This window comes from Mesoplodon bidens (genome assembly GCF_964165515.1).
Source record: "Mesoplodon bidens genome assembly, chromosome: 12".
Lineage (NCBI taxonomy): Eukaryota > Metazoa > Chordata > Mammalia > Artiodactyla > Ziphiidae > Mesoplodon > Mesoplodon bidens.
Genome location: NC_138168.1, coordinates 59,104,070 through 59,126,234, shown reverse-complemented (window position 1 = coordinate 59,126,234; position 22,165 = coordinate 59,104,070). Strand labels below are relative to the sequence as shown.

The 22,165-nt window shown below is 37.2% G+C and overlaps 1 protein-coding gene across 4 annotated transcripts; it reads right to left on the bottom strand.

Annotated features, from left to right (window-relative positions):
• Positions 1-691: 691 nt before the first annotated feature.
• Positions 692-21,742, bottom strand: RNF146 (ring finger protein 146). 4 transcript variants are annotated; one of them, XM_081250596.1, is made up of 4 exons: positions 21,658-21,742; positions 13,215-13,322; positions 5,589-5,664; positions 692-2,436 (listed from the first exon to the last, which is right to left on the bottom strand). In XM_081250596.1, the coding sequence occupies exon 4, from the start codon at positions 2,433-2,435 to the stop codon at positions 1,356-1,358; it is 1,080 nt and encodes a 359-aa protein (XP_081106722.1). In that variant the 5' UTR covers position 2,436; positions 5,589-5,664; positions 13,215-13,322; positions 21,658-21,742; the 3' UTR covers positions 692-1,355. The 4 variants fall into 4 exon arrangements, with proteins under 4 accessions (XP_081106722.1, XP_081106719.1, XP_081106721.1 ...); XM_081250593.1 differs by lacking the exon at positions 5,589-5,664 and having other exon boundaries at positions 13,215-13,317; XM_081250595.1 differs by lacking the exon at positions 5,589-5,664 and having other exon boundaries at positions 21,656-21,734.
• Positions 21,743-22,165: the final 423 nt, after the last annotated feature.

The window sequence follows — 22,165 nt, the reverse complement described above, 5'->3', positions numbered from 1 at the left end:
GGGATATATGTATACATATAGCTGATTCACTTTGTTGTACAGCAGAAACTAACAACATTGAAAGCAATTATATATATACTCCAATAAATATGTAAAAAAATAAATTTAAAAAGTAGTGACAATTTATATTTGCTATTGTAACATTCAACTCACCTTTGAAAAATCATATTAAAGACAACTTGCGTATGCTTCGTGATCCTACTGTTTTACTTAGGAAAATACAGAAGAGAAACTCACGTTACTTTTCTTCAGAATCAAATTCTGGATTACCAGGTTAACCCAATGCTTCCTACCTTGCTATATAGATTGTACAACATTTTGTGTTGAATCACTTTGTGTCTACTAATGCTGTTTAAAAATAAGCCTGCCATTTAATTCAGATTAGGGTTAGCCATTAATGAATACTGGCAAAGAAAATCTAATATATATACACGGTCTCTACTATCAGTTATTTAAGGCCTTTAAGTCTCACAGGCTTTAGGTTTATTTCCATACATATTTATTCCATGAACATTCCCTGTAGACTCTGTTTAAATATTCTCTATGAAGAAATCAAACTTTTCTGAGCAGGTGACTATGTAAGCTGAATATACCACCAATTCAAATCACCCCCTTTTTAGTCACCTTTTGGCTACAGATGTCAAATGTTTCCATCCCCTTCCAGACTCAAACAAGAGACAGATTATTTTTGATAAACTCTAGTATTTATTAAATTATAAAGTCTGTAATCAAAAAGAAAAATGTGGATCAAGACACACCTCAAACTACAAGGACTAGACAGCAAAGCCTATGGGAACGCCATGAAGTGTGTTACAGACAAGATTCTGAAACATAAGTTATAAGCTGTTTCCTTTACATTTCCATTTCAGTAACTTTACTATTAAATAGTTGTTATTCATCTATTTTAAAACCCCAAATTCACATCTATGCTCACATTAATTAAGCTGCTTGTTCATACTGATCCCAGACATCTCATAGGTGCCAAATTTTAGTAATGGTTTTATGTCATTCCATGCAGAAAAATATGACAATGCAAGAGTCAGATGAGGATCGTTAATGCACAGATAATACACGCTGGCCAAAAGAACTGAAGATATTTAAAAAAACTATAAACAGACCTCAAGAAAACTGGGTTATTACTAAACAGCTCTCAACTATTAACACCCAAGTTCCTTATATTAAATAAATTTCTCAACAGAGACATGTTAGACATTTTAATTACAGGTCTATCCTTACCATACCCCTTCCCACCCCAACTCCCAAAATGCACTACTAGGGATGAGTATAATGTTATGTGGGCAGAAATTTACAGATAACCATTTTTACCTTGAGCATGGATCTGAAAACTTTCTTACTTAAACTTCAGTTACTGTGCACTGTCCATCAGGCCTTCTGGATCTGACACTGACACCCACTGTTCCACCCCCTGCCACAGATCGATCAGTTCCTGATAGATCAGATCGATCAGATACTGTCTGGTTGGGATTAGGAACCAAAAGTCTCTGTTGGGTCAAGGAGTGTTGCGCAACAAGCGCAGATCCATCCTCACTATCACTACTGGCATCTGATTCGGTCTCTTCAATGGAAGTGTCTGGTGCTGGTACCCTGCCTGAAGATGGTGACTCATGATCTTCTTCTCCTTCCCCCCTATGACTCCTTTCAGCTATGCTGTCTCCACCGAGTTGTAAATGTGCAAAAGAGTCTTCCAGAGAAGTGCTTGCATCAGGGGATGGTGTTGCAGGGCTTGTTAACTGACCATCTACTGACGTCAGGGGCCTTACAGAAGAAGACGCTAGAGGCTGAACAGAAGCTCCACTCTGTGCTGATACACTGTCCGCTCCATCAGCAGAGCTCTCTCTTGCTAGGTTTACGGTATTAGCATCACAGTCCAGCCTAAGTCCGGCTACTCCCTTCTTTGGTATATCTATTATATCCCGCTTAATCTTCCTGCGACGTCCATGTTCATTTCTCCTATATTGAACCATATTTTCAAGATCGGCAACATACAGAAACCCGGCAATTAACATTTCGGTGCTCTTTTTACCTTTGGAAAAAGCATCTTCCAGCTCTCTGCTAGTGCGCTCATCATACTGCCACCACCCGTTTCTTCCTTCATAATACCATGCATATTCACCATTTCCTCTACTTGCTGCCTTGAGTTCTTCTGGTGACAATAAGGTTGGCTTATCAAGGAAATCCTCGGGAATTTCTTGTCGACAGAGGGCACATCGCTTTCCAAGCCATGACGCTCCCTTCACACATAGATAGCAGAAAACATGCTTGCAAGGCAGACTGACTGGGTGAACACATGTTTGCAGACAAATGGCACATTCAGGGACAGTTAGAGAAGGTGCAGTATTAGAACAGGACTCATTTGCTTTCCTGTTCGTAGGAAGCATATTTATTGAGTGATCAATTTCACCACAGCCAGCCATCCTGAGAAAATGAGAGAAAATACATATAGTATTAAAATCTTATTTTAACTCTTCCAATACCTTAATTCAACAATTCAGAAAACATTAAGTACCTGCTACATGCAAGCCACATCCTAGACAATGGGGATACAAAAATGAAAGTAGAGAAAAAACTCTAACTTGTACAGAAAAATCTTTTGATTTGTATTAATTTTTACTTGCGGGGGGCAATGAGGCACACAAATGTTAAGCCAAGAATAAAAACATACAACCAAAGTACATATTTCAAATAAATATACCATTTCTATTCATTCACAGAACTTACAAGATAGAACTAAATGCAAAGATTTTAAAATATATCAATACAACCCATCTAGACTTTTACAATCAGTCTGGAAAGTAGAGAAACAGAAAATCGCTAAAAGTAATTCAGGTTACAGTTGCAGAAAGTAACAAATTTTGTAGCCTTTTAGGATACTACTAGGTGCAGTTTTGCAAATATTGCCATGTATTAATGTACTTTTGGTACTTGACAAGGAGCCCATATGAAATCAATACCAGAGTTTAAATTCTAGAAATTCCCCTTCTCTGCTGTATAATCTAAAAACACTGGTTAAACCAGTCATTTCATTCCCCCTCTGTGAAACGCTCTCTTCTTATGGCCTTTTCTGTTGTTGCTGCCTCTTTCTAAACCATATATATGCTCTTCTTGCTATACTCTTTCAAGACGATCTCATCTATATTCATGGCTTCAACTGCTACCGACTCATAAGTTGACAATCACCAGCCCAGGTCTCTCCTTTCAGCCCTGTACCTATACTTTTAATTGCCTATTTTAGATCTCTTCTTGGATGTCTTCAAGGCACAAAAACTGAATTTATGATCTGCTTCCTCCTTATTTACTTACTCCCTAAATGCCCCTCTGGAGACACCTCTATTCATCTGCTTTTCAAGCCAGAAATCCATCATTGAAGCTGTCTTTCTCCTAACCCCTCCCCAACCAAAAAAATCAGCAAGTTTTATATTTTATCTCCTAAATATCCCCTAAATCCATCTACTATCCACCTCTAACCTTCCCTAGTCACCAAGCAAACACTATTTATTAAATTACTGCATATGCCTTTTAATGGGTCCAGCCCTACCCCTTTTTAAAAGGTTGATTTTAGGTTAAAGACCAGGATCTATATGCCCTGCATGGTCGGGATGCCAGCTCCCACGCTAGCCTCATCTCACATCAAACTTCCCCTTGATCAGGCTTCCAGCCACAGTGGCTACTCCCTCCAATAATAGCTTTTCTCTATATGGAATATTTCTTCACTTCTTGCCTCTCATGCCCCCCACCATGGACAAACTACTACCCATCTTATATCTCTCTTGAGAAAGCCTCCATGAGTTCATAAAACTTAGGTGGGAAACCACCCCAGCAAAAAAAAAAAAAAAAGGGCTCAACAAATGTTACAATCATATAACCACGGGAGAAAATGACATGAATACCGAAGTTGCCCTGAAGAGAAAGGAGAGAGGAAAAAACCCCAAAGATTTGTCAAACTATCTACAAACAATAAATGCTGGAGAGGGTGTGGAGAAAAGGGAACCCTCCTACACTGTTGGTGGGAATGTAAATTGGTGCAGCCACTATGGAGAACAGTATGGAGGTTCCTTAAAAAACTAAAAATAGAACTACCACACGACCCAGCAATCCCACTACTGGGCATATACCTAGAGAAAACCATAATTCAAAAAGATACATGCACCCTGATGTTCACTGCAGCACTATTTACAATAGCCAGGACATGGAAGCAACCTAAGTGTCCATCAACAGAGGAATGGATAGAAGATATGGTACATATATACAGTGGAATATTAGCCATAAAAAAGAACAAAATAATGTCATTTGTGGCAAAATGGATGGACCTAGAGATTGTCATACTGAGTGAAGTCAGACAGAGAAAGACAAATATCATATGATATCACTTATATGTGGAATCCAAAAAAAAAAGGGGGTACAAATGAACTTATTTACAAAACAGAAGTAGAGTCACAGGTGTAGAAAACAAACTTATGGTTACCAGGGGATAAGGTACCATAAGTTTGAGGGATAAACTGGGAGACTGGGACTAACATATACACACTACTATATATAAAATAGGTAACTAATAGGAATCTGCTGTATAGCACAGGGAACTCCACTCAATGCTCTATAATGGCCTCTATGAGAAAAAAATTAAAAAAAAAATAGTGGATATATGTGTATGTATAACTGATTCACTTTGTTATGCACCTGAAACTAACACAACACTGTAAATCAACTAAACTCCAATAAAAATTTTAAAAATTAAATTAAAAAATAAAAAAGATTTGTCAAACTGGATGTATAAAGCTTAAACACTGGCATAAAAATTTGGAACTTCCATCTTACTGATTCAGATAAACATTTATTAAACTACTACTATCGTCCGTATACAATTCTGAGTATTGATGGATCTAAAGATGAATAAGACACATACCTACTCTGTTAAATAAGGAAACGTACATGCAAACAAGCAGATATTCACAATGTGACCTGATTCCTGCAATAACTGAAATGTGTTAGGATACTTATTAAAAGTAACAATGATAAGAGAGATGAGAGGATAGACAGAGGTTAGAAAATTTGGGGTGCAGGAGGCTGGGGAGTGGAGGAGATTCAAGGCAGAGACGTGCAAAAGCACTGAGTCATAAGCAATGGAGCAGCAGGAAATTAAGCTGAAAGGGTAACCAGATGCCCAACCTGAAAACCTTATTGTGCCCTGCTAAAGAAACATCTGATTTGGTTTAATCCCATAGTAATAGGAAACCACAGATATTTTAAAGGGGGAGAAAATGACAAGGGGGAGTATACGAGTGATAAGTGAAAGACTGAGAAATGGAGGTGAAGACCTCACAGAGACTAGCAACCCTTAATTAACTGCTGCTTAAAGTGAGTGGCAATCTCTCTCTACTAGTTGGTTCTATCATTTTAAATACGGAATATTTAGAATTTAATCACTATAAGGATATTTGCTTTTTTCCCAAGATCAAGCTCTCAAAAATGGGTTCGATGGTTACAAAAGGTATAGTCAGTAAAAATGTTTACACTTATCTCTTAGGCTTTCATCACAGTACATCTAATCAAACAAAAATACATTCTCTTACTGCTTTTTCTGTGTCCTTGGTTCCTCAACAGGCAAGGTTCAAAATGATAGTAAGTTTTTGAAAAGACTGCACTTATCTAGAAAAGGAAGCAACACACAGTCTCAAGGGAAAGAACTGATCTCCATGAAATGCTTTATTTCCCATCCTTTTTTTTTTCAACCTTTAATTTCATTTCCAATCAACTCCTTTACCAAAAACTAAGTTACAGAACCTAGTAAAATACAACTTTTTCCTAACCTATGGTAAATTCTAAGTCAACCAAATATGATCTCTTAATATGTGTTAGGCACTACAGGAGCTTCAGAGTATTTTGAGATACACTTGTCCCTTCAAAGATTTCGTAATTTAACAATCTGAGTTATAAAGTGAAAGCCCATGCTTCTCAACCGGTCAATTAATATCCCCCACCTATTTCCCCTAAAATGAACTGGCTGTACACAGAATATTTTGTTAGGCTCTCAAAAACTCATATGTATTTCTTGAATACAAAATCTAAGTACTTTCCAAAATGGCAAGAGACAGAATACCACATATTTCATTTGTCATTTAGCAAAAGAGTCAGAATACTTTTGTCTGTCCCAGGTAATCTTACACTGTGGTAACAGTTTATGTACACTACTTTCAATTTGGCCAAATACTATACTCAGTGCCCAATGTATCTTTAAGAGATTTAAAAGAAAAAATATCTCACACACCATGCTTCTGGGACTTCAGTTTTCTCATCAGTAAAACAGGAAAAATTCATGTTTTGACTCAAAATTCCCTTTTCTAAGATATCTAATACATGCTCATCACATAGTACATAATAAATACTTGCTAACTGAATTTAGCTTCTCACTTTTCTGTTTGTTGGCAAAAGCTATATATAGGCTATGCTCAGGAAAGGAACTCTGAAAACAGTTGTAAGGCACTGGCTACCTAGTTTTAATTCATCAGGTTCTATCGCTACATTTAAATCTCAGGATAACTTTAAACATTTTCATAACAAAAAGAACTAAAATCAGCTGTAGAAAGGGTGAACAATTAGTACATATATTCTTTCATCCCTTTCAATTTAAGTTAAAGAAATCAGTTGTCAATGAAATTCCTGAAACTCTTTTTTTAAATCTCCAAATTTATTTGAAGCCCAAGAAAGAAAAAGAAAATAAGGAAGCCCTCCATCCACAAGTAATAATTTAACTGAGTAAGAGAGATGTTTGATTCTATTCGGAAGACAAAATGTTGAAATGGGCTAATGCTCATCAGTACTTTGAAAAAACAATAGCAACACCTCATATACAATAAGTCCATATCCTAAACTATCTAGGTACCTTCTGGGCAAAGGACAGGCCAATAAATTTAAAATTTTAAAAAGAAAATGTCTAGTAAAATGTAAATAAAATATCCAACAGTGCAACTTGGATGAACGCCATACTTTTAAAAGATACATAATCCCAAACCCTGTTGTATTTAAGTAAAATTAACCCCAAAAGTCGATCTTCCATTAGATGCAGTTATCTACAAAAAAGAAAGTTTTCAACCTAGAAACATCACTCTCCATCCTGTTTAATATGATCAATATTTTATATGACTCTTACTCTTGCATGCACAAATAAACATAAACATATAATTAACAAACTAAAAAAAGCAATTACAGCCATCCCAGGGGAAGACATGAACTGTGAAAGCAACATGCTTATTTAGAAAGGCAAAACAATTCTTTTGGGGCAGGTATTTTGGTTCCCTCATTAGAATGAAGTAAAATTGAATAAACTTCATCAGAAAACAGAGAGAAACAAGATAGTTAAAGTTTCATTCACCTAAAGCACTTTCAACTATCAATTTGCCGTAGCAAACATCAAATTCTGATTCTGTTTAGCCCACCAAATACACTCCTAGTCTATCACCAACTAAGACACGGAGAGAACTTATACTTTTTACATAACTCTGGATGAGGCACATACAGTGGACAAGATACCATTAAGATATTTAACAAGATAGAGACAAAGCAACCCAAACCACTAGCCTGCCTATCTATAGACACACTTCAAGGTAATTTTCATTACCATTTTAATCTAGTCTACAAAACAGATTTTTTTCTTTGCATAGTTTCAATGACCTTCAAATAGGTTGGAGACTGAATATGTTCAGAGGATCATACTGATGTGTAAGAAATGCTTTTTTTCCTTTCCTTTTTGTAGAGCAAGGATTTGATAAAGAGAATGCTAATCAAAGAGAGGTATTCCCTAACTAATAAATGTCTCAGGAAACTTCAGAGATCATTTTGAAAATGGGAATTTATTTCCTGGTTACTAAATTAAGAATAATATGTAGAAATTTGGAATGACGTTAGTCCAACTCTGCTGAAGAACACAGTAAATGTTTCACTCATTTTCCAAGACTTTTTTACTAACTGAACTCTTAATGTGATATTATGACTTTTAAGCATAAATCCCATTCTTCTTCTAAACTATGTAAAATATTTCTGGAAGACAAACATCTATTAATGCTAGTAAGGCTTCTCTCTTCAACAAGACCAAATATAGAGGGATATGGGCAGATTTAGTGGAAATCTCCAAGTATTCAGATTTTGTTTTATCTTCTTAAAGACATTTCATTAGTCAAAAGAAAGGTAAAATTACTATAAATTAAAAAGACCTTTTAGCTTACATAGTATTGAAGAAATTTCTGCCAGCAATAAAAACTACAAGTATTAAAAGTCAGATTTTTAAGTCTGGGCTCAGAATCCAATTAAAAACATAAAAAAGGGAATAAAGAATAAGGTACTGCAACATCTTTGTGCAGACCAAAAAAGAATGTCATCTTCCTTCCCAAAATTTTGACTATTTTTTAAAAGAAAAAAATTCCTCAAATCTTTAGTTCTGCTGGAATATAAAGAGTTTGAGGTTTAATACAAGTTAAAAATATAACATTAAAATTTTAATTTTAACAATGACCATTCCTAAGTCCTTAAGACAAAATTCTTAACTTTTCCTATTGTACAGTGTGTTGTAATTGGTGGGTGTTTGATTTCTGTTGGATGTCTGCTGATGCATATCTTATTACATTAAAATATAACAACTAACATCTACTGATTGCATAATATGTGGCAGATACTTTGCAAAGCACTTTATATCTAATCCTCTTATCACCCTACGAAATGGGTCCACTGTTTTCCTTATTTTACAGATGAGGAAACTGAGGTACAGAAAGTTCAGGTGAAGAAATACCCAAAGCCACAGTTCATTAAGTGATGGAGCCAGTCTCAAATCTAGGTTTCATAATCCAGGTGATCTGACTTCATAGTCTTTACCCTTAACTGTTACAGAATGCCTCTAAAATAATCATGACTATCCAAATATAAGAACCACCATCAATAATTTTAGAAAAGACTTCAGGAAGTTACTAAGAAACTACACAGACAGATAAAGGAATGACATTTTTATCACCTGCTGCAAGAGCTGTCATGTATTTCTCCTTACACCTTTTCAGTTTTTTTGTGTGTGTGTGTGGTATGCAGGCCTCTCTCACTGCTGTGGCCTCTCCCGTTGTGGAGCACAGGCTCCGGACGCGCAGGCTCAGCAGCCATGGCTCATGGGCCCAGCCGCCCCATGGCATGTGGGATCTTCCTGGACCGGGGCACGAACCCGTGTCCCCTGCATCGGGAGGCGGACTCCCAACCACTGCACCACCACCAGGGAAGCCCTCCTTTTCAGTTTTGAACAGAGAAAGTGTCTGAGCATCTACCATGCCCATGGCGCTAGCAGAGAAATGGATAATAAAACCTGCCATCAGAGTTAAAGAACACTACATTACCTAATGGTTTCTGATAAGTGTAACAGATACCATTTCTTCCTTTGTACTCCCCAGTAACTAGCAGGGAGGGGATAGATACATTTTGAATGGATGAAATGTACTATGCAAGAAGTATTGCAAAGACCTTGTACATTACGCTTAGTAAGTTTAAACACTTATTTTAAATACAAATGGTTCTTAAACATTTTTAGGTCACAGTCTTATTAAGGAAATCTTACATATAACGTCAAGGAGTTCAAGGATCTCTATGAAGCTGGTCCATATATGAACCCTTAAGAAGGCAACAGGAATTCACTGAAAGGTTTTATGTTAGGAAGTGACAGTCAGTTTAGTAGTTTACCAGGACCATTTGGACAGGAGTTTGGAGGAAGACTTGATGTCATGGGGCTAAAAGGAAACTAAAATTTATAGTAATCCAGGTATAAGATAATTGGAGGGGGAAGATGTAAGGTTCCAACAATAGAATATAAGAAATACCAAGGAAACAGAAATGAAAGCATTTAGTTACTGATGGATGATGGCATCATTCATCAAGATTCAGAACTTGAGGCGAGTTGACACAATGACTTTGAGATATTTATAAAGTCTTCAGATGAAGACAGGTAGATGACAGTTGAGTTTACTAGATAGGTGCTCTGAAGAAATCTAAGCAGAAAGAAGTCTCATGAGTCACCAACACATACATGGTTCTTGGGACATGAAAATGTACAAATGCCCAAATTAAACCTGTAGAGAGAGCACACACAAAAAAAGGGCCAACGATAGAACCTTGGATTACTCCAACATTTATAAGTGAGGCAAAGGATGGGAGGAACGGTCAGAGAGGAATGGGGAATAAAGTAAGACTGCCACCTCAAAAGCCACAAGGGGAGACATTTGCAAAAAAAGAAGGGTCAAGCAAGGAGAGAACTTACAAAAGTTACTCTTCAACTTATGAAAATTTCTATATTTGTAGTGAAATATATGGTGCAAAAATTGTGAGCACCATACAATGATTAGCTATTTTGATTCCCAGAATCCATCAAGCCTGCTATCAATTACTTTTTACTCAGCTAAGACATCTTTCTTTCCCTACTCCCAACAAAGATTATTACAAAACTTCTCCAACCTCTTAGTAAAGAGATATTCTGGACTCCCTTATTAAGAAGTTAGGTATGAATGACTCCTCAAAATTTATTTTTATCTTCACTCTACCTCATCATCATTCCTCTTGGCCCAGGATGGGGTACTGCTAGTTTTCAAAGCTAAACCATCCCAATTCCTCCAAGATTTCGATTAATATTCTCCATCCCTAAATTTCAAAATCAACTAACATGCTAAGTCTAATGACCTCTTTCAGTCTGATCTATTCGATCACATTGCACTAAATGATATTATTAACCATCGACTCTCTTTCTAAAAATTTATATTATTCATTTCCATGATGGTACTCTCTCCTAATTCTCCTTTCTGTATCATTTTTTTTCTACCTTCTTTAGCTTCCCTTAAATACCAGTATTCCTCACAGGTGCTCTGTGGGTGACCAAATTTTCATACTACATTCTACGCCTAGACCATCTACTGAATATTCCAAACTTATATAGATGTATTAGTTTGGAATACTCAGTAGATATATAGTATATATATATAAACCCCCATGAGTCCCCAAATCTAATATCCAGAACTGTTCTGGATACCTAAAGTTTGTATTTCCAATTCTGTATTCAAAAAGTCTACCTCAATATTCTCCAGTCACCTGAAATCAAACATTAATAAAACCAAAATTATCTGTTCCCCTAAACCTACACCCTCTTCCTTTGGTCTCTATCTTGGATAAAACTTGGGAGTCATCCTCAGTGCTCCCCTATTCCTTGGCCACTTTGCTTTTCTGCAACAGAAACTTCTTTAGAATGTGTTCCCTTTAAAGCTGTGACCTTAATTCTGGCCTCTTGGACACACTCTTGTACAAAATACTGACCTCCCAAGTGGCCTTCCTGACCTCAGTCCCTTCTTCTTCATCTTTCCTCAGTTCAATTATGTCTAATTAGTCTCCCCTCCACTCAGTCTTCAATAGTTTTCTATTGCCTACATAATCTCATAGAAATTCCTAAGCACTAGCTTTCAATTACACTGACATAGCCTTCAGAGTGAAACAGACTTAAAGTCTATCATTTATTCTTACTGTTGACCTAGAATAGTGTTTCCCAAACTTCTCTAAAGATAAGAATTAGCTGGTGTGCTCTCTCCTGGAAATCTGGACACATCTGGGTTAGAGTCTAAAACTCAGTTTTCAACAAGTGTTCTAGTAGATTATTCTCAGAGATATTTGGTAAACACTGACCCAGGGAAAATGACTTCATCTCTGTTTCTTCATCAGTAAATAAGGCTACTACTATCTTGTGACTGAATTCAATAATCCAAGTAAAATACCCAGTAAGCACCTGGCAATAAGTAAGCACTAAATAAACACTCATTCCCTGTGAAGTCTCTATTTCCCACTCCACCTTCACACATAGGACTGCTCCCCGACTCCCCTAAGATACCTTGATATTTAGACAGCTGTGCCCTTCCCCATTCCCTTGGCTTAAAAAATAATTCCTAGTTTCCTCAGACTGTTAAAATTCTATTCATTCTTTAAGACCAAACCAAAAGCTCCCTGTTCACTCTGAACCCTTCAGATGGAATAAATCCTCTCAGTTCTGAAAGCATTTTATTGTTGCCTCAATATAGTATTTCTTCCACTATATAATTATTAATTACGTATGTGTCTTACTGACTACACCACAGTCTAGTTCCTTGATGGCCATGATAGTCTGATGGTCAGACTATCTGACCTACAGGATTAAAAAATATACATATGTATATAGATAGATAATACATGAACAGGGTTAAATAAAAAATATATTTGTCCCAATTTTAAAGAAAAATGCTTACTGGTTTCAATTGTCTTTTATCAAATTCTCAACACTGACTAAGAATGACATGGTCATACTTTTAATGGGAATATATAATCAAAGCACCATATTGGAAAAGTAGATAACAATAGTTATATGTCAAACTGGGAGAACATGTGAAATAGTATCTATAAGGGTCACTCTCTGGTCAAGTATATTAAACACTGTTATCACCAAACTGTAAAAGTAAAGTGTTCACTGCATTTTTCATGAGTGACTCAAGTTGGATATTTTTCACATCAACTTGGAAGACAGAAATATGATGTTCATTGTGTGAAAAAGTTTCATCAATAACAGAATGAAGTTCAATATGGGCAAGATCAAGGTAGTAGTAACATTTTAAAGCATACTTCAGAAAGAGAAACTGACAGGAAAACAGAACTAGTAAAACTGGGGACTACAGTGACTCCAATAGGAATTAAAATGCATGTACTAACTTGTTAAAAAAACCAATTAATTAAAAAAACCTATTTAATTTAGTGAAACATGTTTTTAATAACTAGTGTTTTATAACCCATAAGTCTTTCTTATTTATAAAGGCTGATATTATCTCCTTAGGTTGGTTATTTAAGTAAATTACTATGTAAAGAAAAAGTAGAACCTAGAAGACCTGGAGATCTTTCCAGTTTTTTTTTTTTTAGCCTTCTATGAGCAAATTTCTCTGTCTTCAGTTCCACTTTTTAATAGAGATTTTTCCCTATGAAGAGATTTTTTTAAGAAATCTACATTAATAATAATTTAATGTGAATAAAATTTTCAACTCAAAGATCTAAAAGTCTATATAAAATGCTCATTTTGTATAATTAAAACTAACTATGACAGATACTTGATTTATTACATTTTATACCAGTCCAGTTAATTTACTGCAGCTTTGGAACAAACATAATGTCATACTTACATTTCTATTACAGATCCCACAGATGTCTGTCACAAAAATAAAACATCATCTTCACGAGCAATCAGCCAGTTTGCAATATTTTCTCCTCCATTGCTGGATCATCCTGTGCTGCAAAAGAAAAATTTCAACATCAACTTCTCTACAGACTAAGATCAACAACATTAAAAATTAATTTCAGTCAATTATGTATGATTCTTCATTTAACAAAATTCACTGGCAAATTTTATCTCAAAAGTGGAAAAATTTCAAGACAAGGATGCCTGCTTTCACCACTGCTATTCAACACTTTACTGGAAGTTCTAGCCAGAGCAATTAGACCAGAAAAAGATATGAAAAGCATACAAATTGGTAAGGAAGAAGTAAAACCATTAACTATTTGCAGAGACAGTAAAATTTTTCTCTATTCTCTATATAGAAAATTCTGGAGAATCCCCAAGAAAGCTATTAAAGCTAATAAACAAATTCAGAAAAGTTGCAGTTTGTTATAAGTTCAATGCACAAAAAAGTCAGTTCTGTTTCTGTACCTAGCAGTCAACAATTCAAACAGGAAATCAAGAAAGCAATTCCATTTATAATAGCATCTAAAAGAATGAAATACCTAGAAATCAACTTAACCAAGGAGGTGAAAGACCTGTACACTGAAAACTACAAAGCACTGCTGAAAGAAATTAAAGAAGAGTTAAATAATGGAAAGACAACTGGTGTTCATGGATTGGAAGACTATGAAGATGACAGAGCTATCCAAAGTGATCTACAGATTAAACATAATTCTTATCAAAATTCCAAGAGTCTTTTTTTCAGAAATGAAGAAACAAATCCTCAGATTCATATGGAATTGTGAGGGGCCCCAAATAGCCAAAATAATCTTGAAAAAGAACAAAGTCGGTGAGTTCAAGCTTCTCGATTTCAAAACTTACTACACATCTATAGTAATCAAGACAGGATGGTACTGGCATAAGGATAGACAAAGATACCAACAGAAGAGAGAGTCCAGAAATAAACCCATCTATGGCCAACTGATATATTTTACCACAAGAAAAAAAATTTAAGTGAAACAAGTTCTTTATGGACAAAGTAGCCCACATGGAATGTATTCCATAGCCACTGCCTTCCTACAAGAAGGTAATGTATGGGAAGGCAAGGTCATCATCACATTAACTAGGACCTCCTGGTATTTATACGTATGTCCAAGTTTAAGCCAACCTTCTCTCAAGATGCCTGTTGTCCAGGAGGTCCAGAGTCACCAACTAAAGCATCATCTCAGCCATTAATCCTCTTTCTTCTCATTTAGTATTTCCTCCTTCCACTTCATCATGCCCACTGTAGGAGGCTCATTTTACCACACAGAAATCAGAATCAGGCATACATGATGACGAAAGAGATGAGGGGCTTCACAGTAACCACAAGACAGGAGAGACAAATACTCTTTCAGTTCCATGTGCCACTCAGTGTGGGAATCCATCTCCCTAAAAAATTTGTAATTTTAGTATTTAAAGATTTTTAAGACGATATATGGCCTTTAAGTACAAGCCAGCCTATCTCACCAAATGTTTAACAGACCAAACAGTATGCAATCTGTTTCAAAACTGGAGAACTTTCAAAAGTAACTGACTAGAAAGGGTTTCTAAACAACTTGACTTTTTGTTTTACTCTGACTTTAGAACTTAGTCTTTACATGAGAAGGACTCCACTGTCCTGACTTTCCCCCACAGCGCTTTCACTTTACCCTCCAAGAGCCTACAACTTCAATGGCACCAAAGAATACTCCATCATTCACTTCCCTCCTGTAGCCTACTCAAAATAGAAACTGTCCAGTTTCACACACAGGACAGTAAGAAACACTCTACTATTCTAACATCATTACTCTTAAAAACAAACAAAACCCCCCCACTTATTCTTTGAAGTCTCCAACCATTGGCTATAATCCCCTATAGCTATTCTCTCTTAACCCTTATAAGGTACTGACTTAATCTACTCATTACTGGTCATCCTATTCATCTTATCTCCTGACATCTCACTATGAACCTATTTAAATATCCTTGAGAATAAACCATTCAACACCTAACTCAGAGGTTCCTGAACTTGCCCCACAGAGGTGGCTTGTTAGAAATACACATTCTCAGGCTCTAACCCGAGATACTGTAGGCCAGTAGAGATGGGTTTCAGCCCAGGAATCTCACCTCAAGTGATGCTGATGCAGGTAGTCCATCGAATACAATTTGAGAAACACTGTCCTTGTTTTTCAATTCCTAAAATCCTAAATTCAATGAACTTCATCACCCCCCTCCCCCCCAAAAAAAATGACGGCCACATTTGGAACTAGATGTCTCCTAAAACTACTGCCTCTCTAGAATCTTAATCTCACTCTCAGATCACAAGCTCCGGTCCTTTCGGCTCACTTATTCATTCCCACACCCACCCTTTAATTTCAAGGGGCCCTCCAGTCTCTTGACCACCTACTTTCCTTTCTCCAATACCTGATCTCATTTCCTTTCCTGCCCAATCTGGAGCCCAACCATTTTAACTTCTTAAGAGAATGCTTGGTTCTCTCATATCTCTGTCTCTCATCTACACATACTCTACACACCCCCATCTCTGCATATATCATACAATGTGACATCTCAGCTTCCATGCCTTAACCAATGAGTGCTGACAGAGAAAAACAAAATCCTTTTTCTCATTCTCCTCCCAACACATCACACCAAATTCTGTCAACTTTCATCCCGAACACCTTTGGAATCTATCCTCCATTCTCTTGCCATTGCTAGTCCCCTAGTTTAGACTTTTATCCTCTCTCTCCTGGACTACTGTTCAGCCTGATTATCTTGCTTCAGTATCACCCCTTAAATTTATTCACCAAGTCTCTGAGTGTGATAGACTTAAAAAGAAAAATGAAGCCTTCCATACGCGAAGCCCTATACGGGCTCTCCAGCCTATACGACAAAGGTAAAGCTCCTTAAGACAATATTCAAAAGCCTTAAAGACCTGAAACCTAAATAACTCTCTAGTCTTATTTCTCTCTCACAAATTAATACTCTACTTACACCTAATTACTCAGTTCTCCAAACTTCCCTTTGTAGTTCTGTATTTCCTCCTGCCTGGTATAGTCTCCCTCTTTTAAGGCTAAAAAGAATGCTACTACCTTTCTCTGACTACCTCCAAAAAACTGTTCCCTCCCCTCTATTTTGTAATTCTTCTATTACTGAATTTATCATATGCACTGCAATCATCTGTTCGCTTCTGACTCTTCTAGTAAACCATGAGCCCCCTGAAGACAAGGACTATTTATATCTCTAAGCGGCCAGTAAACTGCCAATCAGTTGTTGACAACTTGAACTGGTATTTCTTGGATGACTGAAAAACTAAATTTATTTACTAACATAACACAACATTTGCATTCTAATTGTGAATAGGCACCCAACCACAAAAGACATAAAGATATCTAAGCTCTAATCCTTTCTTTAAACAACTTAAAATCTAACAGAGGGAGTTACTACATTTACAAATATAAAATTCATGCCATCTTTATATCTTTTGACAAGTACATCATTTATCCAGCTTTATTCACTGGCAATGAATTCTACAGAATGCACATAAAAATCTAGGAATAAAACCAATTTTAGTAAATCTTGCAAGCTACGGGGACTTTTCCAATTCCTGTATCCCACGGCTAAATTTCAAAGCTGACTCTAAATGGATTATGTTGAGGGGAGGAAAATGAACTAAAACCTATGTAGTCATCTAGATCCTAGCTATGACAACTGTGGTCCTCAACTAGCAACATCAGCATTACCTGGGAGTTCCTTACAGACAAAATATCTGAAGCCCCACCCCCTACCAAGAGAATCAGATCTCAGGTATTTCATATGCATATTAAAGTTCAGGAAGCACTAGTAGACCCATTACATCATTGAATCCTCAAAATGACTCTGTGAGAAATTTTATAAATGAGGAAACCCAAGCCCACAAGGATTTAACCCCAAATCACAAAACTATCAATACTGGGAGATGAGATTCAAGCTCAAGTATATCTTTAAAAAAATATTTTCCTCAATGTGCTGTATCTCAAAGAAAAGGTCTAGAATAGCATTATCTAATAGAAAGATGATGCAAGCCACATATGTAAGTTCACACTTTCTATTAGCCACATTAACAATAATAAGAAAACAGGCAGATTTAATTTAAAGAATATATTTTATTTAACCCAATATATTCTAAACATTATCATTTCCACAGGTTATTTAATATAAATTATTAATGTGCTATTTTACACTCGTGTGTGTGTGTGTGTGTGTGTGTACACTCTTTGAAATCTAGTGTGTATTTTACTTATAGCACAACTCAATTCAGACTAGCCACATAGTTTGCTCAATAGCTCCATGTGGCTAGTGGCTACCAGACTGGTAATGCAGGTTTAGAATGTCTTGCATACCAACAGGTTTTTTCCAACACAAAACTGGCAATTTACTACAAGAATTGTTGAATAAAGAAAATGAACTCCATGTTACTTTACTCACATCTTTGCTGGCACAGATGAAAAAAAATTGCATATTTTGCTGTGATCAAAACTGACTGGTTTAGCTAGTCCTAATTCTACCAAATAGATCCATCAACTCTAGCCTCTGAGAATTACAATGCCAATGGGCACAACACAGGGTATGGCATATATCAGTAATATTCAGAACAGTCATGTAAAGTAGCCCTCAGAAAACTTCTACACTTGAAACCGAATATTTTTTTCTTTAATGGAGGGAGGGGGACGCTTTTACTTTCAACCAAAGATAAAAGAATAGTATAATTCTAAGTACAGGCCAGAATTAATTTGGCAAACATACATAATTCCTTCTGCAATGAATGATTTGTAAATTATGACCAAAGTCAACACAATTTATGAATTATTACAGTAAAATTTACCACAATATTTTGACATGCAAATACCAATTAGCTAATGGGTTAAGGTTCCTTCTTAAGGTGCAAACTTATACAGAAATGAACCATTAAGAAGGTAACATAGAAAGAGAAAACATATGAAACTAAATGAGATATTTCTGCCCCTTAACAATTCTAAAGAAAAAAAGTGGCAGACTGAATTTAAAAATATATAAAAGAGATTAGAGAGTATCAGTTAATTTAAATCATTTACCCATTCAACCAATTAAGTATAACTGAAAATGAATATTGTATTATTTATAATTTGTGACCACTCAACAAATTCATGCTCCTATTATTTGCACCTACTGTTATCTTTGAAAATAGGCTTAATTACAAGTCTACTTTTCAAGTCAGTCATGGAGTCAAAAAAAAAGGTGTTTTTTAGATTACAGATTCAAATAAATGATTATCTTTTTTTAAAGAACTCATCAAAGAAAAAGATAAGCATGTAACAGTTAAAATATCAAATTACAAAGACCTAAAGATTTCCTGTATTTTTCCAATTATACTAACAGCTAATGTTTAATAAAATAGTCCTTACTCTTTATTCAAAATACACAAAACAGGAAATGTTCTATATAAAACATATCAGTGCCAGAAAAGAAAAATACTACAAATCTTACAACTTTTGGTATACAAAGTCAAAAAAGAAAAAAGAAAAAAAAGCAAGGACCAGTAAAAGAAGGAACAGAGAGAGAGAGAGATCGGGTGTAATTTAGCAGATACATCTTAATATTTCTTAAGAAAGAGTCCCAAATTGAGAGATGTAACTAAATGCCCTAATGTTTCCATTTTTAGCTTTCCTTCTCATCTGCTAAAACTCAGCTTACAGAAAGCACACGTCATACTGGGAGACAGAAGTCTTCGGTCAAAACTCATTTCAACTAAATGGGGTTCAATATTTTACAGTATTCTATGTTAAAGAATTATTTCCACCACTGCGTTTAACACTTCCCATAAAAAACATTACTGTATGACAATCTCCGGGCTTCACAATCTTCATACCCAAGAATTAAATCTTTATATTTTCCACCCAAAAAGGTGGGCTTTGCATTTTATTTTAACAAAACATTAAATGTGAATGTGAACAAATACTTTCTTTTAATCACATAACCAGAAGTTGCATAGCCTGCAACCATTTTGTAAATAAGAAAAGCTCTGCTGCTAATTATCTGTGTGACCTTGGTCAAGTCACAACTCCCATGTCTTAGTTATTTCACCCTACTCTACACGTCCATAATTCTAAATACTTTAATTAATACGATTTAACAACGGGTTTTGTTTTAACTAACTCAAAGGGTAATAAGCCATGAACACTCAACAGTCCATAAATAGCACAAGTGGTTGTAGCAGAATGTAAATAAGATGGATTCCATACCCACAAAGACAGTTTCTAATCCAGCTGGTCAGACAAAATCAGGTTCCTTAGGCACAATCAAAAACCAGGCAAGAGGATGGAAAAGGTTCACCTTCTGTTACTAACACTGGGGGGAAAAAACATTCAAATACCCAACTGACAGTGTGTCAGGTGTTTTATGCTAGTAAATTGCTAATACATGAGAAAATATTCTCTATGCAGATCAATATTGTGAAAAGAAAAAATTTAATACTATCTTTTTCTTCTACTAAGTCAAGAAATCATTTTTAGATCCTTTCAAAAAAAAAAAAAACCTGCCCTATCCTTGTGACAACTCAAAAACAAAATACTTTACCAGTTGACACATGTCTCCTAAAAAAAAAAAAAAATTCTTTTTTTCTTCCGCTTGTCTAATGATCAGCTATTTGGAAAAACAGTTTTCCTGATGATTATAATTCTACCAAGTTTTTAACAACGAGTAAATAACCAAATCCTACAAATGTTTACCATTATTTTCATTTTGCCCACAATTTACACTGGCCCACTTGAAACATAAATTCTAAATCAAAGATTCGGCTTAACAAAATGCTCCAATTTAAGATGTACAAGCTAAAACAAACACATCCAAAATCTATTTCTAAAGTGGTTTTTCACTTTTCCGGTTTGCTCTTTAAAATTGGATTACTTGACGTATTTTCATGATTTTTAGAGCACTCCCAGACATTCAACACAAACAGTATTTGCTGGTCACAAAAACAGCAAAGCCAACATCATAAATCCTGTTATTTGTGCAGGTCATTTTCCTCCTGTGTCCTATATGACACGTCTTTTAAAAGTCTAAATATAGATTCACTTACTAAAAAAACAAAAACAGTTTTAAGTCTTCCAGTTTCCGTAAGTATATACTGCTTTTAACGCCAATGTCATACTTTCAAATTCTATTTTAAAAGTACACACATTGGAGGGGTACCTGAAATGTCAATCATCCAAAGACAATGCGTTTTTCTATCATTTCTGGGCTTTCTTCTCTCAATTCCACAGTTTTAATATTACTTAATAAACAAAATATTACTTAACAAACAAAATGTACGTACTTTAGAAACTTGAGAAATAAGTGCTCACTAAAATGGCACTTAGGGAAAAGAAAAACATATTAAAAGCGCTATCAAGGGGAAAAGATCTAGTTGCCAGAAGTGTGTAAACTCAAAACAATTTTTCAGCCTTTCTCTAGATGCCCACGGAAATAAAACAGCGGCAACGATATAAGACCCGTACTCTTTCAGTCGGGATGGGGGGTAGGGAGAGAATTCCGCACCCAGCAACCAGAAGAACAAAGCAACAGCCTCCGCTGTTAAGATGCACCAAGGTTTTTGGAGGCTCAACGGGTATTGAGAGATCTCTTAATGATTCTGATGCTTTAATAACAGAGCTGGGCTTAACGAGAGCAAGGCGAGGGACTGCTCGTCATATTAGGCAATACCCAGAAACTGAACAGGAGGAGGAGGGAAAGAGGGAAGAGAAAGAAGCCAAAGACACTCCGGAAAAAGACAAAATGCAGGAACTCTACGCCCTGACCCAAGGCCCGGGTAGAGGCCTCCGCACGGGAAACTGCGAGTAGGATACCCCTCAAACCATTGCCGCCCCTAAATCTTGAGGCCAAAAGTCCCCGTGTAGAGGCCTGACACCACCGATGAGGGGAGAGGAGAGGGACCTGGCTGCCACCAAAGGCAGCGACGAGGACCCCGGCGGAAGAGGCTGCGCAGTAATGGCCGCTGCTCCGCCTCTCGCACCCGGACCGTGACCAGCTCCGGGCTGTCGCCCAGGGCAGGCTCTGCGGCAGCCCCAGGCAACGCAGAGCCCGTCACCGTCTTCTTGCCTGCGACAGCAGCCAAGCTAGGAGCGACGGAAAGGGCTGAGCTGTCCCACCCCGGCTCGGCGCAACAGCCGCGGTCCCGCCGGCCCAAGGGCGTCCACCTACGTATCGGCCCCTGACCCCGCCGCCGCCGCCCCTCTCAGGCCCGGAGCGCAGGGCCGACCCAGAGCGCGTCGCCGTTGGAGGTGACACCGCGGGCCATCACTTCTCTCCCCGAGTTAGAATCCCGGAGCGGCTAACTTTCACCCTGCCCCTCGAGTGGGCTTCGCCCCTACTCGCACCTCTGTGGCCACAGCCGCGGTCGCCTCGCAGTCTTTTCTCTTCGGCCTCGGAACCCGCAGCGGCCGGGGACGCGCGCGCGGCCGTCACGTGACCGCCGGTAGCGTCGCGGGGGCGGGGCCGCGCGATGCGGAAGCAGCGCCGCGCACCCATGAGCTAGCGCCAGCCCAGCTCCGCCCTAGTTCCCCACGCCCCGTTCCTGACGCACGCCGCAGGTTGCCTACCTTCTCCTGTGTTTGGGGAGCTGCAGTTCCGCCGCTTCTAACTGCTTTATACTTTGCTTTACTTGTAATTAGGTGCCGAAGAATTCTGAAAGAATGCAAGTCCACCAGAGAGAGATTTGGGGCCGAGGAAGTAAGACATGTGTAGGACCAGCAGGTGGTGCTGCTCAGAAACCCAGCTTCGAGATCCAGGAGAAGAAGCCCTTTGGGCGCCTAGCTGGATTTGTGGGTGAAGAGTCCTTGGCAAAACTACTTGTTCTCTTTCAAAAAAAAAAAAAAGTTCCAATTT